Consider the following 19515-nt stretch of genomic DNA (forward strand, 5'->3'; position numbering starts at 1 on the left):
TGGCTCTTCCCTTGGACTTCCGGGGGCAGGATCGGGTGGGGTTGTGCCCAGAGGAGCCCCTGCTCAGAGATGGGAAGGGTCACTACAGGACCACAGAGTCACAAGGCCAGAGGGGTTTTATTTCAGATGGCTGCCCAGTGCCCCTAGGGATGGGCGGCCTTCCTGGTGGGGACAGGGATGCACAGGTTTGGGGACAGAACTGGTGGGGGAGCAATCGTCTGAGACTTCATGGGGGGGTGTGGGTGACGATGGGCCCAGGGCAGGGCAGCTCGGGAGACAGAGGCACAGTGACAGGGATGGGACACCACGCTGGCTCTTAGAGTGCGGTGACGTGGAGGCCCTGGCCCCCAGCCGCTTCGGCGCTGTCGTCCCAGGCCGCGCTGCCAGCAAAGGCGTGCAGGTCGCTCAGCAGGGCCTCGGCGCTGCCCCCCGAGCCCGCCGGCCCCTGGGCGCTGAGGCCCAGGCCCCCTTCGATGTTACTGTCACGTGCTTCCTCCGCTGGCTCTGGGACGTGCTGTGGGCCGGGCCCCTCTCCGCATCCCTGACCCTCTTCCTGGGACGCTGCCTCCTCCAGGCCACCCACCAGGTGGTAGTCCTCTTCCACGTCCTGCTCGTCCTGCTGCCGCTCTGGGTCCTCATCGGGCGACTCCAGCTCGGCCCGGGCCCGGAGCCAGCGGCCCGGCGGGCTGGCCCACAGGAGGCGGCGGGTGCGGCCCCACAGCGCGGCGCTCAGGCGGGCCGGGTGGTAGTAGCCCCCCGAGTCACGGCTGAGGCGGCACCAGGCCAGCGCCAGGCCGGTGGCCAGCAGCAGCAGCAGCAGCAGCAGCACGACGACAGTGACGGAGTTGGAGCCCGCACTGTCCTGGGCGCCACTGCCCGAGCCCAGGACCCCTGGCAGGGCCAGCAATGTCCCGAGCCCTAGGGCACAGGGCAGGTCCTGTGGGGAGACAGGCAGGGGCTCGTCACCTGGGCTGGGGGCGGTCAGGCCGGGTGACTGGCTCCTTAGTTGCCTCTCGGGCAAGATGGGGACAATCAAGCAGAAAAGCCCACGTTCTTACTGGGTCGGCAAGGCCCTGGTCCTTTGAGATGTGGCCCTGGAGCCTCTGAGCCCCCACCCTCGCCACCCCACCTGCACTGCAGGAGCCTGTCCGCACCGGGCCTGTGTGCCGGCTGTTCCCTCTACCCAGAACGCTCCACTCCCCGAGCACCACATGGCTGCCGGCTCACCTTGGCTCAGACCACCTCAGCGAGGCCGAATCGGACCCAGAAGGCTGCCTCTCACCCCTGCGGCCGGGCCCAGCCTGGCTCTACTCTGCTCTCCCTCGTACCCCTCACACAGCCTAGAAGTGCTTCTGATTTATTGCCTTATCTGCCTCACCAGAGCAAGCAGCAAGGAGACAGGAATCTTTCTGGCTCAAGCACTTCGTTTCTGGCACACACAGTAGGTGCTCAGTAAATACTGGTCAGATGGGTCAAGACTCTTGACGGTGGGGGTGCAGGTGGGATATGGAGGGAGGGTGGTGATCTGCGAGGCTGGTGTTGGGGTTGGCTCTTCCTGGGGTGTGGGAATGGAGGGACCAACTCCGAGACAACTGTTTACCCTCTACTTGGTCAGGTCTCAGGATGGGGGGGGTGTCCCTGAAACCCCTCTTCCTTTCCCACCCACAGGACTGCCCCAGCTGCAGCATTTCCGTTCCACTCGCGTCCCTGGGGGCCTCAGGCTTGCAAGGCCTGGTGCTGGGGGAGGCGGGTGCTGCTACCAGAGGAAGCCTGCGGTTGGAACAAGGCAGGTGGGAGGTGTCGGTGGGGGGAGGGGTGCCGAGATTCAAGCAAACCTCCCCTTCACCCGGGGCTCTGTTTGCCCAGGTTCCAGGGACGCACGTAGTTTCTATGCCCAGGTCCCAGCTCACCAGAACAGGTGAGAGGGTCTATCAGAGGTTTCTGAAGGGGGCCAGGCCTGGAGAGGGGTGCCGGGGGCACATCCTGAGTCCCAGGGAGGCCCACCTCTGAGGTGAGGTGAGAGGAAGGCCCAGCTTCTGCCCCACGCTTGCCCTGGGTCTCCCGTCTCTGCCCTCAACTGGCTGCTTCTCCTGGGACCCAATGCAGAGGTCCTCCCTTAGTGCCCAGGGCCCAGACACTCAGCTCTGACCTCCTGTGGCCCCCACTGCAGGACCCAGCGGGTCCCCGTGCTCACCATCAGTTTGCCGGCCTCGGTGCTTGGCGCCCGCCACCAGCTCTGGCTGTGTTGAGTGGAAGTGAGCTCTGGCGTGCTCAGCTGCAGCTAGGGGTTATTGGGCGCTTCCGCTTCCTGCCCACGTACCCCACCCAGCCCTCCCTGCCATAGGCCCCTGCTGGGGGCCGCGGGCCTCTGGGGACCACCTAACCCACACTAGAGCCTCGCAGATGTCTCACTGGGTGAGGCTGGGGCTGTGGAGCCTGTGGCCAGGCCTCCAAAAGGAGGAGCCAGGTACCAGCTCAAAGCAGGACGCAGTCCTGGGCATCCACAGGTCTGTGGCCTCAGATTCTCTAGCTGGCGTAATTCAGGGGAGCAATGACTTGTGGGGGGATGCTCACGGCCCCCAGACCTTTCTCGCAACTGGGATCCCTGTGGGCCGGCTTCAACTGCCCCCAGCGTTCCAGACTTCCTTTCCCAGCCCCACCCTTTGCAGAGGGCAAACCTGGCTTTTAGAAAGAGAATTTTATTTGGAATGAAAATATAGAGCTTGTCCCTCCCACTTCCTCTGGGGAGGGAGCAGGGAGCTGGGGAGAGATGGTCCCTCAGAGTATAAGCTTGCCTTGATACAAAAATCCTCCACAGTAACGACAAGAGCCAGGCGTGGCTCCAGCCCAGGCCCACAGGGTGGGTCGGTGTGGACTGCCCCTGAACCTGCCCCGGAGGCCTTGGGCAGGGGGCAGGAGGCAGCCAGCGAGTGCTGTGACTTGCCAGCAGAGGCTGAGTGAGGAGAGAGTGGAGGAGGAGGAAGTGAGGGGGAGTGGCATCCCCTGGGCCTGTGGTCCTACGCGTCCCCATTCTCCATGCGGCCGAGCTGCTCCTCCAGGCGACCAATGCGCTCCCCCTGCTCCTTGACCAGCGCCCTCAGTGCCCGAAGCTCCTGCATCACCTCCTCCAGCTTCCCAGCCTCCTGCAGGGACGTGGGGGCAGGAGTCAGGGGTCGTGGAGCTGCAGCCCTCCCCAAATCTACCAGGCCGGGGCCTGAGCCTGACGGACGGGCCGTGAAGGGTTTAGGCACACACACAGCAGACCAGGGCAACTGGGGCTTCCCCACACCACCCTGACCGGGGGACACGTACCGTGGCTCCGGTGAGGCTGCCGCCGGGGACGAGAGTATGGACGGACACAGCAGACGTGGAAGCCCCGGGGCGGGCCGAGCTAGGGGCCACGGCAGGCCGGGTATCGGATAACACATTGCGCCTGCTGACCTTCAGGTCCCGCTGCTTGCTGGGCACGTAGGCCTCCCGCAGGGAGATGAGGATGGGGTTGGCATCCTGCCCGCTCACCCACTCCTCTGCCTCCAGGGCTGCCTCAGGCCCGGCTGTGTCAGGGTACAGATCGTCCTGGAAGAGGTCCGACTGGGCAGGGGGTGGGGGAGGTCTGGATCAGCTGGGGGCCCAGTGGCAGGATCCTCTTGTCTGGACCCTGGGTAGCCACCTCCTCACCGTTCTCGGCCTCCAGGCTGGCACCCTGTCAACCCATCCTCCAATGGCCTGGCCCCAAGTGGCCTCTCTAAAGCACCAATTTCTCATTTCACTTCCCTTCCGGATAAGGCCAGTAACTCAGGAGCCTTCCCAACGCTCCTAAGCAGGGGTCAGCTATGTGGCTTCATGGGATTCTGGGAGCCCTGTCTGTGTCCCAGGGACTGTGAACTCGTCAGCCTCATTCATAGCTCTCCTCCCTGGGATGTGCCTGGCACGCTGAACAGTTCGCTCAGTAAATGCTGGCTGGGAAAAAACGAAGCTCGTCCAAGGTTCTTGGGTGGGTATCTGAGGCCGGTCACACGTGGACTGATCCCCTCTAAATGGGAGTCTCCACGACAGCCAGACTCCCGTCCCTCTCTCCGCTCTTACCTCCGTGCCCTTTGCCTGGCCTAGACCCACCGCTGGAGGGCCCTACCCTAGCCATGCTGTTGGTCCTGCCTTGCCTGCCACAGGGGGCCCTCCACGGCTGCCCCGCGTCTGTCTCCCACGGCTCTTCCCGAGCAGGGCCTCAGCTCACCCAGTCTCATCCTGTCTTATGCCCCGCCTGGCACAGCCCAACGCCTGGCGGTGGCCCAAAGGCATGCTGGTGTCTGTCCAGCTCACTGACCACATCCACACTCAACCATGTCCCATTCACAGGCCTCAGCCCGGTCACTCCCACGTGGCCTGTCCACTGGGGAAGGGAGTGGGTAGGCAGGGAACCAGGTGGCCTCACCTTTCTTGGCACCGTCATGACGATGGGCTCACACTTGCGCTCATGCAGTTTGTAGAACCTGGGAAAGGGGAGGGAGGGAGGAACCGAGGGTGGAACCTCCCCCTCCAGCTTCCCGGGCTCCCTGCACTCTCCACTTCCAGGCCTCACCCCAACCCCTCCACAGTCTGACCTTGACCGTGGCCCTGCTGTGGGCTGATTCCCGCTCCTCAGCAGCCTCAGGAGATCTGATCTCTCACCCCGCCCAGCCATGGCCAGGCCTCTGCCGCTGGGACCAACTCATCCCTCTGCAGCCAGCCACCCGGGAGGCCCTTCTTACCGGGCGATCTCGCACTTGCTGACCTCCAAGCCCCTCTTAGGCATGCTGCCCATGCCCCTCTGGGGCTCTTTGCTGGTGAATGTGTTCAGGAAGTGGATATAGGGGGGCTCATCTGTGATCTCAAAGTACCGGATGCTGGAGTCACCCTGTGGGGTGGGAGGCGGCAGGGGTCAGCACTTAGGCAGGCGGCCTTCTTCCCCCCCCCCCCCCCCCCGCCTGGCCCCACCTTGCCGCAGACGTAGACCACGCTGGTGTCCGGGTCGTAGAAGGGCAGCAGCGCCCCATTGCTGGAGTCCAGCTCCTGTAGGGCCATGGGTTCCTCAAGGTTTTCCTGGCACACGGGGTGGTGGGCAGTCAGGCCACGCCAGAACTTTCCTTCCATCTCCTCACCGTCCCAGCCCATCAGGACTGGCCCCAGGCTGCCTCCCACGCCGGCTGGCACTGCCCCCACCATGCCAGATGGGTTCTCTCCCACCCTCCTGGATCCCCTCTACTCCCAGGATCCCACTTTCCTAGCCTACTCCAGGCCTTTATCTGCTCTCAGGTGAAAGCCCAGCACGTGGGAGTGGGGGGGTGCCAGGCAGCACTACCCCGTCTCAGAGGGGCCCACTGAGATCACTATACCGAAGCACAGGGCTATGGGACAGATCCCTTCAGGAGAAGAGCTGGGAGGCCTCCTGGAGGAGGGGCCCTCTGCACTGGGCCCCGAAGGGCTGCCAGATGGGAACAGGCAAGCAAAGGAGAGAAGGGCCTTTCAGTTGGCAAGAACAAGGTGGGGTAGGGCCTGGAGGGAGGTGGAGGCAGCGGGGAGGCTGGAGAGTGAGGAGTAAGGACAGAGGAGGTTGGCAGGGTTCCAGGTCCTGAGGGCCTCAGGTGTCAGGCTGAGACCCTGGGACCCACACACCTCTCCAGGGTGACTCCTGCCCTCCTTGCCCAGGGTGGGGTCCAAGTCTCAATCCAGCCTGTCCCCTCAGGCTGGCCATGGCCACTCACCGGGTCCCACAGCGCCAGCTGCCGCTCGCTCATGCGGCTGAAGCCTGTGGTGAACACCTTGCCATCGGCCAGGAAGATGGCCCGCATGGGACGGGCCCCTTCGTGAGCCTTCTCCCTCTCCTGTCCGGGGGACAGAGCGGTCAGTGCGGCAGCCGACACAGCCCCTCGGCCTGTCCACTACCATCCTAGGCCTCCGGGGCCACGTACCGCCAGCAGGGCGCCGCGGCGGGGGTCGATGATGCGCACGCTCTTGTCCTTGCAGGCGGAGCAGAAGAGGCTGCCGTTGTGGTTCCAGCTGACGTTGTAGATGAGGTCCGGGTGCAGGCTGTCCAGCCGGTACAGCTCCTCCGCCGTGCCCACGTTCCAGATGAGCACCACGTTGTCACAGCCTGCGACGCGGGGGGCCGTCAGCCCACCGGGCTGGCTCCGACCCCCCTCCTGGGGCCAGACCTGGCCTCTTGACCTCTGTGGGCCTCGGCTTTACTGCCTGTCAGATGGGCCTGGGAGAGGGTGTGGGTTCCGGAGCTGCGCACAGAGAGGGGCGGGGGGGGGTGGGGGGGGCAGTGCGGACCTGCGCTGAGTAGCACGTTGCGGGCAGTCGGATGCCAGGTGACAATGCCCACTCGCTTGGTATGTCCCTCCAGCACCACCACCGGCTCTGTCAGTGGGGAGGTGAGCCCGTTCTCCGGGATCTGCCACACCTGCGGGAGTGGTGTGGATGGCCGTTGAGGCCTCTGCTTGGCCCTGCTGCCGGCAGCCTCGAGCCACACCTGTGACCTGGGCCCAACCACAGCCCTGTGCCTCACCATGACCGTACAGTCCTCCGAGCCGCTGGCGATGACTTCGTCATTGTGGGGACACCAATCGATGTCCAGGACGGGTCCTGTGTGTCCACACACCGTCGGGTAGGCCTTGTCGATGCGGCCCGTCTGCGGGCATGAGAGGGGCAGTCAAAGGTGAGCAGGAAATGTCTGTTCCCTCTGACCCTGACTCAGTGGCAATAAAGAACTTTCTCCATCTGTGCTAACACCTCTTTTAGGCAATAAATCTGGATTATGACACCTGCCCAGCAGTGTGGGGATGGGCAAGATACAGAAAGTGAAGTGAGCAGAGAGGCCTGGAAGGTGTGGCCAAGTCTCCAGTCCTTCCCCCAGCCCTGATGGGGCCCACCTTGCTTAGGGGGAGCACCAGGAAGGCACCCCCGCCGCTGGCCTCCACGATCACAGCCAGGAACTTGGGATTGACGGCGCAGAAGGTGCTGTCCCAGGTGACACGGGACACTCGAATATCTTCATAGCACTGGTCATTCTTGACCGGCTGTCCAAACACGTGCCGGAATTTGCTCTGCCGAACCACTTTGCGGAAGGACATGTCTGCAGGGTGGAGAAGCTTCGATCACCCCTCACCCATCCCAACAACCCCCAACCCTCCCAGGGCTGCACGAAGGGACGTGGGGAGGATGCAACCAGGTCATGGTAACCCTCTGGGCTTTCAGTTTCCCCAGTTACCGAACGGGGTCACAGGTGCAGACCCTGGCTGCCCCCCACCAAAGGGGCATCTGAGGTGGGAGGAGTGCACTGACCCAAGGCCCACACTGCTGAGTCCCCAGGGGCTTTGCAGGACCCTACGCAGGCCCCTCCCTGGCTTTGGTATGTGTGGGGGAGGTGGGAGGTGCCGAAGCCAGGGCAAGCTTAGCTCCTCTGTGGGTCCTAGTCAGTTCCAAGCAGGCTCCTTCCTGCCCAGGATTTGGAAGCTGGGTGATGGGGAAAGGTCTCCAATGTGGAGCCGCGCTAGGCCCCAGTTCTGAGCCCCAGGGAATGTGCAGTGCCTGCAGGAATGCGCAGGGAGCTGCAGGGAGCCCCAGGCCGGCCCAGGGGGCCTTGCAGGACTGGGGGGCGGGGGTCAGGATGCCGCTCCCGGCCGCAGAGCATCCCAGGGCGTCCTCGGAGCGGGGTCCAAGGTGAACCTGGGTGGCGGGAGACGCTGGGCGGCCACAAGGAGTTGGGGCTGAGGGTGGCGCGCCGCGGAGGGTAAGGGCTCCTCGGACTCGCGACCCCCCACCCCAGCCTCCCGCGGCTCCGCCCCCGCAGCCCCGCCCGGTCCCCCGCCCGCGCTCCCAGCTCCGTCCCGCTGCGCTCACCGGGGACGCCGGGGGATGCGGCACGGGCCTCGGGCGGCTCCGGATCCCGGCCTCTGGGAAGCAGGAAGCGGGAATCAGGAAGTGACAGAGGAGCCGGGGGCAGGGGGCGGGGGGGGGGGGGACGGGGGGCGGGGCGGGGGCTTGCGGGGGCGGGGCCGAGGTCACGCGCGGAGGGGCGGGGCGGGAGACTGCGAGCGGGCCCCGGAGGCCCCGAGCGCGGAGCTAGGGGAGCGCAGGGGCGGTGCCTTGGCGAGCCCCGCCCCTCAGGCGCCCGGGTCCCTCCGGACCTAGGGGCAGAGATGGGGTGGGGGTCGGACCGGAGGGGCCGTAGGTGCGGGGTGCAGCCCTCCTGCAGACCCCGGCCCCGTCCCGGTCCTGCTCCTCTGGCGGTGCCCTCGGGAGTACCAAGATTGCATGGAGCCCGCCGTGCCAAGCCCCCATCCTAGTGCATACTTCTGGGTGCCCCAGTCCACCCCAAAATATAGTATCTCCAAAATATAGTGTCCAGTCTGACAGTCGGTATATTCACGTGCTTCTTTTTAAAGGTTACAGAAGTACACGCACGTGATTGACAATAAATGCAACACTGGTGTTTTAAGGGGCCCGTGGAAGGTCCCAGCCAACCCACTGTTTCCGATGAACACCTCTGGGGCCTCCTGGGCCTCGTTATTAAAAATAGAAATGGGGACAAGCCCCCTGCCATATTCCAGCCTAGTGGTCTGTCTGCAGATGTTTTCCTCCTGCTGGCCTCCTCAGATCTACCCCATCCCTGTCTGTGTCCCACCCTGGGGGGACTTAGGTGTCCCTTGGGTCTGACAGGCAGAATCTGTCCCCTCTGCCTGGGGTTGGTGTTCCTGGGACACTGGCCATCTCCCCCATTCCCCCCTGAGGCTGGTGTCCCTGGGGCACTGGCCATCTCCCCCATTCCCCCCTGGGGCTGGTGTCCCCGGGGCACTGGTCACCTCCCTCATCTTCCTTGAGATGATGGTGAGGGTCTCTTTCCCAGAAGAAAAGAGGTAGGTGGGAAGAGGAGGGAAGAGCAAAGCCAGGAGAAGTCTTATCTGGGGCTGCAGGAGGCCCCACTGTGCCTTACGCAGGCTGGGGCTTCTATCCTACTCAACCCCCTTCCCATTCCCTGATGAGGAAACAGCTCAGAGGGGAGGGGTGCCTGCCCCAGGTCACCCCACCAAGATTTAGTCCCCATCTGTTTTGCTCCAAAGTCCTTGCTTTTCCCTCTGTTCCACACACCCTGGGACAGGCAGACCCTTCCAAAAAAGGACAGGAATGAGGGTGATTTGGAAGAGGGAAGGCAGCCACTAAGCCTCTCTCTCCACTGTGCCCTCCAGGCAACAGCCAGGGGCTGTCTAAAGCCCAGACCAGATCTCCTGCCCCAAACCCTCCCCTCACTCCTCATTGCCACACTTGAAATAACGCCCATAGTCCTTGCACCCCCCGCCCCCATACATTACCTTCTTCTGTCCTCTCCCTGCACGTGGCCCAGTGACACGGAGCCTCCTGTCCCTGAAACAAACCACCTTCTTTCCCACCCCAGGGCCTAGGTACATCCTGTTCCCTGCATCTGGAAACTCTCCCCCCAGGTTGTGAAAAGGCTCCATCCCTCACTTTCTCTGGGTCTCAGACCACCCCCCTCACTGGTCACTGTCTGCCCCTTACTTGCTCCTCCTGTATCCTTCTTAATCACCATCCGATGTTCTATTATGTGATTATTTGTGTAGTTGCTTTTTGTGTGCCCCCCCACGAGAATGTAGCACTTTGTAGAGGGCAGCCCTTTGTCCTGTTTCCCGCTGTACCCTCTGCACCTAGAATGAGACCTAGCGCACAGCGTGGGGTCAAGGCCTGTACGCTGAAGGAACGAATGAACAGCAGCCCTGAATGTAGAATTGAAAATGTTCATATTCACAGCTCAGAATAAACGGAGAAGGGGCGAGTCTCCCAGAGGGCAAGAGGAGGCCCCCCTCCCTGGGGTGCTGGGGTGAGGCAGACGGACTGTGGAATGTCAACCTCTCTGGCCTTGTGCGCATGCGTCCTCTAACACAAAACCCTCCTCTGGGGTCACCCAGCATTGCCACGGCGCACTGTGCTTTTGTCCCTGGGCCCCGTTCACGACAGCAGCAAGGGGACCACTACCACACCATTCTACAGAGGAGAACACTGAGGTGAAGAGGGGCTAGCAACCAGAACCCAGATCTCCCTGCCCCTCTCCAGACCTCCGGCCCTGCCTGCTGCCTTTTTCAGATGCAAGCAGACCTGGAAGGGCCGCTCAGAAGTCTGTCTACCCCTGCTGGTCAGGGCAGCTGGTCAGGGCAGCTCTCGGCTGCTGTAACTCACGGCGCTGGGCCACTGGCAATGGCAAAGGGCCAGGGGTGGGGGGTGGGGGAGTGAAAAGGGGGAAGGCCTGATGGTTTTGGAACACAGGGGGTGAGGGAGGCTGGGTGTGGGGGTGCGACCAGAAGAGAGCGCTGGTGCGAAAGGGAAGGGGGGGCGAAATGAGAACTTCAGCGCTTCCTACTTTTTCTTGCGGTGTCTGCAGCTTGAAAGGGAAGAGGGAGTCTCTCTGCAGGGAGATGCTGCGTGACCTCATGGGAGCCTGTACCCTTTCCGGAGCCGCTGGTCCCCAGAGCTCTCTGTTTGGACATCCTCCCGTCTCTGCCTGTGGGCTGAGTGCATAGAAGGGGCTTGGCTGGGGGAGGGACCGGGGCGCTCTAGATACCGCGTGGTAGGTGGCGGGGGCAGGTGGACAGTAGTTGAACCCTTGAGTGGGGGGGCGGACGCCGAAGTCCTCTGGAGCCATCCAAGGCACAGAGTAGGCCCCCCGCTCTCTCAGGCCCCCCCGGGGTGGGGGTCATGGGCACAGCTGATCTGCCCCAAAGCTCGGAGGCCCCCAGAGGCCCAGGCCCGGTGGCGCCTCCTCCCTCCGACTCCAGCCCCTGCAGGGACATGTCTGGATGGTGATGAGGGAAGAACTTCCATTCACTGAGGCCCTACTGTGTGTCAGGCCCTAGCTGAGTCACTCATACGCTTTCCGACCTAACCCTCACCATGGCGGCCGCAACAGAAGCTCAGAGTCCCCGGTGCCTGCCTGAGTGGACTCCAGGCTTGGCAGCTCCGGCCTCTGCTCCCACTGCCTTGCGAGGGCAGCCCGCTGGCCCCAGTCTCACTGCCTGTTGGGGGCAGGGCCCCAGCCGGACTGCATGGGCTCCTAGGGCCCCGGTTCCTGCGGGCTCCTTCTCTGCAGGGACTTCCTCCTTTGGCGTCCTTGCCCCAGAGTTACCCGGTGAGACAGGGAGGAGAGGAGGGAGGGAAGGATCAATGGGAGGTCAGCTCAAGGCCCGGGAAGTCACCCCTGCTGGCTTTCTCCCGCAGGGCTGAGGCTAGGGGGAGACTCTTGGTGGGGTCCAGGCTGCTGGGGGCCGAGTGCCCCCCACAGGGGAGCATCGGCTCTGGCTATTGGGCCACTGGGGGTAGGGCAAGCGTAGAAAAGCGGAATGGGACCTAGGTAGGGACGAGACGCTCAGGACAAACTGCCTGGGACTTTCTGGTGCTTCATTTTCACTTCCCCAAAGTCCTCCTGCCAGGCCCAGGGGACTAGGTGGGGTTTTCCATGATGACTGCCTCCACAGCTCCCCTCCTCTCCGACTGGCTGGTTCGTCTGTCTCCCTCAAGCTCTTCCACTACCCTGATGGGCCTGGGCTTTCCTGGACCCTCATGTGGGGCCTGTTCCAGGGGCCTCCTGTGGGGGGACATTGCTGGGACTTTCTCCGTCAGAGGCAGGAGGCACTGCTGGGTTCTCAGGGGCTTCTGGGGTGGGATCTGTGGATGGAGCAGAAGAGGCTTCATCGCAGGGGCTGGGGGCTGAGCTGGCAGTGGGTCCGGGGGTCTGGGCCTTAGGGCTCACTTGTGGCTGAGCCACAAAGTCCAAACGGGGCTGAGCATCATGGTTCACTTGCGGCTGAGCTGAGGAGTTCAGCTGAGGCTGGACCACAAAACCTGACAGTGGGGGGGCCACAGAATCCAACTGTGTCTGTGCTGAGGGGTCCGCCTGTGGGAGTGCCACAGAATCTAATTGTGGACGGGCCACAGAATCCAACTGTGGCTGTGCTGAGGGGTCTGCCTGTGGGGGTGCCACAGAATCTAATTGTGGACGGGCCACAGAATCCAACTGTGGCTGTGCTGAGGGGTCCGCCTGTGGGGGTGCCACAGAATCTAATTGTGGATGGGCCACAGAATCCAACTGTGGCTGGGCTGTGGGGTTGGCCTGTGGCTGGGCCATGGAGGTCACCTGGGGTTGGGCCCCAGCCATGGGCCCTGGCAAAGTTTGAGCCCCAGAATCCACCTGGGTCTGTGGCTCGGCCGGTGAGAAGCTGCCGGGCCATTCTTCGCAGAGAGCGTCCGCGAAGGAGGAGAGCACGGTGCGCAGCAGGGCCCGGAGGTCGGCGCTGGCCAGGAGGCAGAGGAATGGACTGAGGCAGCTGTTGAGCAGGATCAGGTAGTCGGAGTAGACCAGGGCCTCCCAGAGCAGGTAGCCGGGGTACACGTCCCACAGGAAGGCCAGGTAGAGCAGCTGTGCCAGGTGGTAGGGCAGCCGCAAGACCACATAGGCCGACAGGACGGTCTTGGCCACACGGGCAAAGCCATGGCGGGCTGCGGGCCGTGGCTGGTGGCGGCAGCAGGTCTTGCAGGCGGCAGCCTGGGTGAGCATGTGGCAACCAAGCAGCAGCAGGAAAGGCAGGAGCCCCCCCAGGACCTCGAGCATCCGCAGCGGCAGCTCCTCGCTGTCCCAGAAGTCCAGGCAGATGACCCGGTCGTACCACCAGACCGCGGCCTCCGGGAAGACCAGCCAGGGCACGCTGAAGAGCGTGGCCAGCACCCAGACCCCGGCGCAGAGCCAGAGCGGCAGGCGGGCCGGGCGGTGCCCCGGGTACCAGCGCGGGCACAGGGCCAGCAGGCAGCGGTCTACGCTGAGGGCTGCCAGCAGGAAGAGGCCGGAGGAGTAGGACACGCCCCACAGGAAGTAGTAGAAGCGGCAGGCCGCCGTCCCCAGTGGCCAGTGCCCTCCGCGCTGGATCTCCAGGATCTGGAAGGCCGCCGCCGCCAGGAACAAGAAGTCGGAGAGGGCCAGGCTGAGCAGGAGCAGGGCCAGCCGCGTGCCCGCTCCCTGCCGCGCCTGCGAGCCGGCCAGCCACGCCATGAGCCCGTTGGCCGGCAGCCCCAGGAGCAGCAGGGCCACCAGGAAGACCGTGTCCCAGACGCCCTGGGGATAGTAGTCCTCATCGTCCAGCTCTGTGCGGGGCCCGAGGCCAGCGGCTCCCGGGTCGGCTTCCATCGCAGTGTCCGTCTGACGTCCCCAGTGTGCCGTCGGCCACAGAGCCGGTGCCTGATGAATCAGGGAAATCATGAGGGGCTGAGTATGAGAGAGAGGGTCCTGTGTACCTCCAGGCAAGTCACTGTCCCTCTCTGAGCCATCGTCATCACCTTCGGGTGGTTAGCCTCTGCCAGGGACTTTAAATAGATGACCCCACCTTGTCCTCTTACGACCCATTTTACAGGTGAGGAGAGGAAGGTTCAGAGGGTCAGTGACTTCCCCAGGGTCAGAGACAGCACAGAGGCACCATTCTGCCGCACGGAGTCCCAGTGCGCCCAAGTAGACCTGGCTCACAAGCATATTTTTAAAGCTGGTGAATGTTTTGTTCAAATAAAATATTACAGTGGCACTCCCACGTGCACTAGAAGGGAATGCTCAGATTAAAGGAGGGGGAGCACCCCTGGGGCTCCAGGGAAGACAGTTTGTGCGAACTGCTTGGTCAGATCGCTGCAGCCCCTTTCCATCTGGTATCCTGGGGTTCAAGTGTTTTCAGATTCTGAGAGGGGGAGGCTCAGGGTCCCACGGGTCTGTAGGAGTCCCAGGAGCCTGGGCCAGAGGAGGCCCTTCCCCTAGGCAAGTGCGGTTCACGAACTCGGGGCGGCGGGGGGTGGGGGGAGGTCTGCAACTCAGGCCAGGATGGCTGTCTTGGAAGCAGCCCGAGCCTCGTCCTCATCCTCGACCCCCACCTGTGGCCCTGTCCTCATTCTCACAGCTCAGGCAGAAGGTGGTCCTCTGAGGACAGACGGAGAGGAGTAGGGGGCTCAGCAGTGTGATGAGGAGAGGGTGGCTGGGACCCGAGAGGCCTGCTGCCCTTCCCACCAAGCCCCCACCTTCCCTCAGGCCCCAGGGAGTTTCCCTCCGAGGGTGGGAAAGCGCTGGTGGCAGCCCTGAGTCAGGGGAGGAAGGAGATGGCTCCTGCCCGTGGCCCGTGACTCCAGCCCCTCAGCCTTTAGCCCAGGGCGTTCCTCTCCCCTAGGGCTCTTCTGCAGGCAGACCCCACTCTGCAAGCTCCAGCCTCTACTGGATCAGAGCCCTGGGCTCCCCCGAGCCCCAACAGGTGAGGCTTGGCTTACCTGTGAGGTGCGGGCTGCTGGCCGGAAGGAGCAGGGCGTGCCTGCCTGCCCAGGGGTCTGGCCATCCGCAGGGCCCCACGCCGGCGGGGCCTGTTGCATGGTGCCTGGCGGCGCTAAGGCGGCCGGCATGAAACCCAAGCTGAGAAGACATCAATCATTCATGGGGCTGCTTGCTGGGAAACCCTAACCCCGGCTTAGCAGGGCCAAGTGACCAGCCAGGCCACCCCATCCCTGACAGAGCCAGATGGCTAAAGCCTCCTCACCCTGGGCCCCCCGCAGGATCCGCCGCCTCTGACCTCACCCCCATGCCCCTTACTCTGGCATTCAAGGCCTCTGTGATCTGGCCTCGCTTCCTCAATTTCACACACCCTCCGTCTCGGCCACGATGTGCCCCCATGGCTTTCCCACCTCCCAGCTTTTGCCCACACTCTGCCTCCTGACATGACGTCCCTTGTCCTCTCTTAGCTAAGTCCTACCCGTGTCACACAACTGGATTTGGGGACTGGAGTCGAGGACAAGGAGTCCTCGACTCTTCAGCAATATAGGCCCTATTTTATAGAGAAGGCGACTGAGAGGTGAAACTGCCGGGCCTCCCAGCTCATAAGTGGCAGGGCTGGGGTCCGAAGCTCATCGCAGCCCCGTGTCCTGGCACCCCTGCGGCTGAAGACAGTTCTCTTCACCCGTCTGGCTCTGCCCCCAGGCAGAGGGCCGGGATTAGGGCCTGGGCTGCCTGCCTCACTTACCCTAATCCCCCTCAAGTCCCGATCCCAGGCCATCAGCTCCTAGGGTAGGGGTGCGTAAGCAGCTTTATGGTTCCCGAGAACCAAGGTGCTCCCCGGTGCTGCATCTCTGAGCCCCGTCGTCCCTCCCCACATGGCCACGGAACAGGCAAGGGGGCAGCATGGCCCAGACCTGGCCCCTGGCCCTCAGAAGCCTCCTGTGGGGGTCGTGGCTTCCAGGAGTGGTGCTGAGGGCCTCCCCTTGAGCAGGAAGAGGAGCAAGAAGGAGAGGGGGCTCCGAGGGTCCCGGAAGGGTGCTGGCGGCTCTCAGGAGCAGACCCCTATTCCGGGCCCTGAGGTTCCAGGGAGCAGCAAGAACCCCTCTGGGACTGGAGGAGGACAGGAAGGGGCAGATCCTGCAGCCCCTGGGCCAGCCTCCCGTCGCCAGTCCCACCGGCATCGCCCCAGCCCCCAGCATGATGCTGCTCAGAAGACGTACGGGCCCCTACTCAACCGCATCTTCGGGAAGGTCAGCTGGAGCCCGGGCTGGGGACAGGTGGGGGGTGGGGTGGGGATCACACTTGTGCCTTTGGACTCGGCCTCCTGCTATCTGCTCCGGACCCAGGAGTCTTAGCCATAGGGGTAGGGTTTCTGCAGTTTGGGGAAGGGTCGGTCTTGGGCCAGCCTGGGGAGTGGGCAGAGCTTCAAACCCATGATTCTGGGAGAGCTCTGGGCCCCCGGAGGAGGAAGGGGGGGTGGTCACCTCTTCTCCGGAGGCCCATGGGACTTCAGCTGCCTTCTCCTGCCCTTGTGGGACTGGCCTTGCCCAGGCCATCGTGGCCCAGGGCTGGAGGAGGAAGGATGGGTCCCAGGGACATGCCAGACTGTGTCTCTGCAGGACCGCGAGCTGGGCCCTGAGGAGCTGGATGGTGAGTGGCCCTTGCTGGTGGCAGTGGCGGGTGGGAGGTGTCCCTGAGCTGGGCTGCCTGGGCCTGACCTCCCTCCCCTGCAGAGCTTCAGGCTGCCTTTGAGGAGTTTGACACTGACCGTGATGGATACATCAGCTACCGGGACCTGGGCGACTGCATGCGGACGCTGGGCTACATGCCCACCGAGATGGAGCTCATCGAGGTCTCCCAGCACGTCAAGATGCGGAGTCAGTGGCTGACCCCCACTGTCCGGGGCAGGGTGGGGCGGGGTGGGGCGGGAGTCACCTGGCTTTGTGCCAAGGCTGGGCAGCACTGGTCCTCTCTGAATTTCGTGGTTTGCGGGATGACGAGGAGGTGAGGGGAGGTGTCTCTGGGAGTCTGCTGGAGTGATGGTGGGAGCGTGTGACAGTTTCTGGGGCATTTTGACCATCTGACATTAGCCGTGTCAGATACAGGGATCACGAAATGCAACAGTGAGCCAAGAGACCCTTGGGGCTCGGCTGAGGACCCTCTCTTCTCTGTGAGAAATGTGATAAAATGCTCCCTGCTGGTACGAGCCCCCTGGCTCTCTGTCTCTGTGTCTCTCTGACCTTCGTGAGGCCCCTGAAAAGAGCCTCCTGAGGTTCAGTGAGGCCTAGTGTGACCGAACCCTGGCCTTTCCTTGCATTAAGTGTCGGATGGGCGGGCACTTGTGTGATTATCATTAGCTAATTTGTCAAATATCAGATTCCCTCCATTCCAGGACATCTGCATTGGCTTTCTCTATGGTTTCTAAAATGGGATGTGACTTACAACTGATGTGAACATTAAGTGCTTTGCTTCTTTTCTTTCCCCCAAAGCTGCTGTTTGGCCCTTGGTGCTTTTTATAATTGATGGCTCCTTAGACTCAAGGGACTACATGGGTGTGCTCCTCAAGGGGCATTCACTGCTGCCCATGGGGTCCCAGCATGTAAGAGCCGTGAACTGCAACCCCAATAGCACCCAAGAGTGGGTCGTCTCATCCTTGCCCCAGGATGAGGAAGGAGGATTCGGGAGTCACCCAAGGCCATGCGCCATCGGCAGCGGAGACAGAGTTTGAACCTGGGGTTTCCTGGTTCCAAACCTTGGTCTCCTTCCCCCACCCTTAGGTGCTTCACTGAGAGCACCCAAGCACCTCACCCCGCCATCCCCGTGGAGAACGGGGCTCCAGCCTCCCCCCCGCCAAGGGCTTGGACGCTGGGTGTTCCTTCCCGGATGCAGAGGGGGGAGAAGCTGGGGTTTGCGATGCTTGTGGCGTCCCTCTGGGGCCCAGCTCTCCCCACTGTGACGCTCTGCCTGGGTCCGCAGTGGGTGGCCGCGTGGATTTCGAGGAGTTTGTGGAATTGCTGAGCCCAAAGCTGAGGGAGGAGACGGCGCACATGTTGGGGGTGCGGGAGCTGCGCATCGCCTTCCGAGAGGTGTGGCATGTGGTCGAGGCGGATCCTGGGTGGGTGGCTGGACAGCAGACTTGCTGGCCTCCCATGCAGGCCAGAGAGACTGGGGCCCTCAGCGTCTGGAGGCCCACAGCCCTGCAGATGTGGGGCTCGGCCCAGGGAGGGGTGGGAGAGGGTCCAGCTCACTCTCGGCTGGGGGATCCACCCAGGAGACTTCTTGGAGCAGGGGCCTCCATCTCAGCCTGGGAGGCGGTGAGGGCTTGGATGGGTGGAGTTGGGGCGTCCAGGCGCAGGATGCGGCAGGTTGGAGCTGGCTCCAGGCAGAGCCAGCTTTGGGTGGGAGGGGCTGAGCCCGGCTGCTATCCTAGTTTGACAGGGACAGAGATGGAAGGATCACAGTGGCAGAGCTGCGACAGGCAGCACCAGCTTTGCTGGGGGAGCCACTGGTGGGCCCCGAGCTGGACGAGATGCTCCGAGACGTGGACCTCAATGGCGATGGCACCGTAGACTTTGATGGTGAGTCTCCTTCCCAGACAACCCCCACCCTTCCAGCGCCCAGGATGAGCCCAGCACCTCCTGGGGTCCCTGACCAGGACCGGCCCACGCCCTGCCCCTTCTTTCCTCCAGAGTTTGTGATGATGCTTCTCACCCACTGAGGCTCCAGAAGGGCGGATGCGTTGCCCCCTGGCCCCAGGCCAGCAGGGTTCGTGCTGTACACCCTCCCCATGGGGCCCCACGATGGAAGAGACTCAGCAGCCCCCAGACTTCTTTGGAACCTTGACAACATCTGGCTGGAGAGTTGCCTTGTGACGTCACCCACCCACTTATATCCTCACCTTCCTCCCACCTGAGCTGCCTGGAGGAAACCTGCACCCGGCTGCCTATCATTCTCCAGGATGAGCAAGATTTGGATCTCTCCAGACCCTTGGGAGGTAGCATGCTCCCTGGCACTGCAGCATTCAAAGACGGGGGGGACAGAGTTGGGGGGATTCTGGTAACATGGGGAATTGGGAGGGTGGCTGGGTGCCTCCCACTACTTGTGAAAAAATGTAAAAAAAAAAAAAAAAAAAAAAAAGCTTAACTTGAAAGAAAGCCAGGGATGACCCCAGGTACTAAAGACAAAGCAAGAACTCAGAGTTGGGTGGTGGGAGAGAGGGGACACCATGGGGGCCTCAGCCATGGAGAGAGGTCCGGGAGCCTGGGCTCTGACACTTATGAGTGACAGAAGGCCTGTAAGAGGCTGAGGAACAGAACATGAGCCCAAGTACCTTCCAGGGTCTCAAAAGGCTACCCTGTTCTTGAAAAGGGGATCAAAATATATTTCCACCCACCGGTCCAAGGAAGTGGCAAGGGTACAGACGTCCAGGGCCTTCAGTGGAAAAAGCTACCCTAAGGAACCTGAAACTCAGGCTTGCACATTAGGCAGGAAAGCTGAAGAAATAGGGAGAAACTACTGGAAGGGGACTCTTCAACCCGGGACGCAATGGACTTCAGCAAACAACAGCCCTGTCACTTCTGAAGATGAACTCATGACAAAACATTACAAATCACGTAAGAAAACAAGTCACCATGAGGGGGACTAGGCAGACGCAACAAACGGGAGAACCAGACCCCAAAGTATAAGTAATAGAACAATCTGAAAGGGATCATAGAGTAAATGCAAGCAAAAATGAGATGAAAGAAGGGAGAGAGGCCGATATGCAGTAACAGGATAGTACGAAACAGAACAGGAATATTAAAAAGAATGACCCAATAGAACTTCTAAAAATAAAGGATATAGCCATTGGAATGAAAAAAAAATCAAGGGATAAGTTAAGCAGCAGATTAGACACAATTCAAGAGAAGATTAATGAACTGGAAACGACATTTGTACTGGCAGCTACAGAAATCACTCATAAGGTAGTAATGAGGGATAAACTAACGGAAAATGTTACAGAGTAGTTCAAAGTCATCAGGAGTCTCAGAAGGAGAAACTATACAGAGTGGGCATAAGGCAATACTCAAAGACATGATGCCTGAAATTTTTCCGTAAAGGCTTCCACAAAGACAAGCACCCAGATCAAAGGTACCCACTGGATCCTGAGAAGGAGAAATAAAAACAAATGTATATCTAGATGC

At 62.1% G+C, this 19515-nt stretch overlaps 4 protein-coding genes across 4 annotated transcripts; 1 reads left to right on the top strand and 3 right to left on the bottom strand.

Moving 5' to 3' along the window:
• Nucleotides 1-98: 98 nt before the first annotated feature.
• Nucleotides 99-2548, bottom strand: PTPRCAP (protein tyrosine phosphatase receptor type C associated protein). Its single transcript, XM_045775732.2, has 2 exons — nucleotides 2195-2548; nucleotides 99-937 (listed from the first exon to the last, which is right to left on the bottom strand). The coding sequence occupies exons 1-2, from the start codon at nucleotides 2195-2197 to the stop codon at nucleotides 317-319; spliced, it is 624 nt and encodes a 207-aa protein (XP_045631688.2). The 5' UTR covers nucleotides 2198-2548; the 3' UTR covers nucleotides 99-316.
• A 135-nt stretch (nucleotides 2549-2683) lies between these two features.
• CORO1B (coronin 1B) lies at nucleotides 2684-7980 on the bottom strand. Its single transcript, XM_045775730.2, has 11 exons — nucleotides 7882-7980; nucleotides 6912-7114; nucleotides 6548-6670; nucleotides 6313-6442; nucleotides 5949-6130; nucleotides 5742-5861; nucleotides 4975-5079; nucleotides 4749-4894; nucleotides 4433-4490; nucleotides 3313-3591; nucleotides 2684-3143 (listed from the first exon to the last, which is right to left on the bottom strand). The coding sequence occupies exons 2-11, from the start codon at nucleotides 7110-7112 to the stop codon at nucleotides 3018-3020; spliced, it is 1470 nt and encodes a 489-aa protein (XP_045631686.2). The 5' UTR covers nucleotides 7113-7114; nucleotides 7882-7980; the 3' UTR covers nucleotides 2684-3017.
• Nucleotides 7981-11605: 3625 nt separating this feature from the next.
• On the bottom strand, nucleotides 11606-14466 carry GPR152 (G protein-coupled receptor 152). Its single transcript, XM_087855073.1, has 2 exons — nucleotides 14338-14466; nucleotides 11606-13276 (listed from the first exon to the last, which is right to left on the bottom strand). Exons 1-2 carry the CDS (start codon nucleotides 14464-14466, stop codon nucleotides 11606-11608), a joined length of 1800 nt encoding a protein of 599 aa, XP_087711199.1.
• Nucleotides 12671-18377, top strand: CABP4 (calcium binding protein 4). The gene is made up of 6 exons (XM_045775913.2): nucleotides 12671-15585; nucleotides 15955-15985; nucleotides 16069-16212; nucleotides 17312-17421; nucleotides 17766-17913; nucleotides 18025-18377. Exons 1-6 carry the CDS (start codon nucleotides 15211-15213, stop codon nucleotides 18051-18053), a joined length of 837 nt encoding a protein of 278 aa, XP_045631869.2. The 5' UTR covers nucleotides 12671-15210; the 3' UTR covers nucleotides 18054-18377.
• Nucleotides 18378-19515: the final 1138 nt, after the last annotated feature.

This window comes from Ursus americanus, chromosome 24 (assembly GCF_024610735.1).
Source record: "Ursus americanus isolate L20-20 chromosome 24, mUrsAme1.1.p, whole genome shotgun sequence".
NCBI classification, from domain to species: Eukaryota; Metazoa; Chordata; class Mammalia; order Carnivora; family Ursidae; genus Ursus; species Ursus americanus.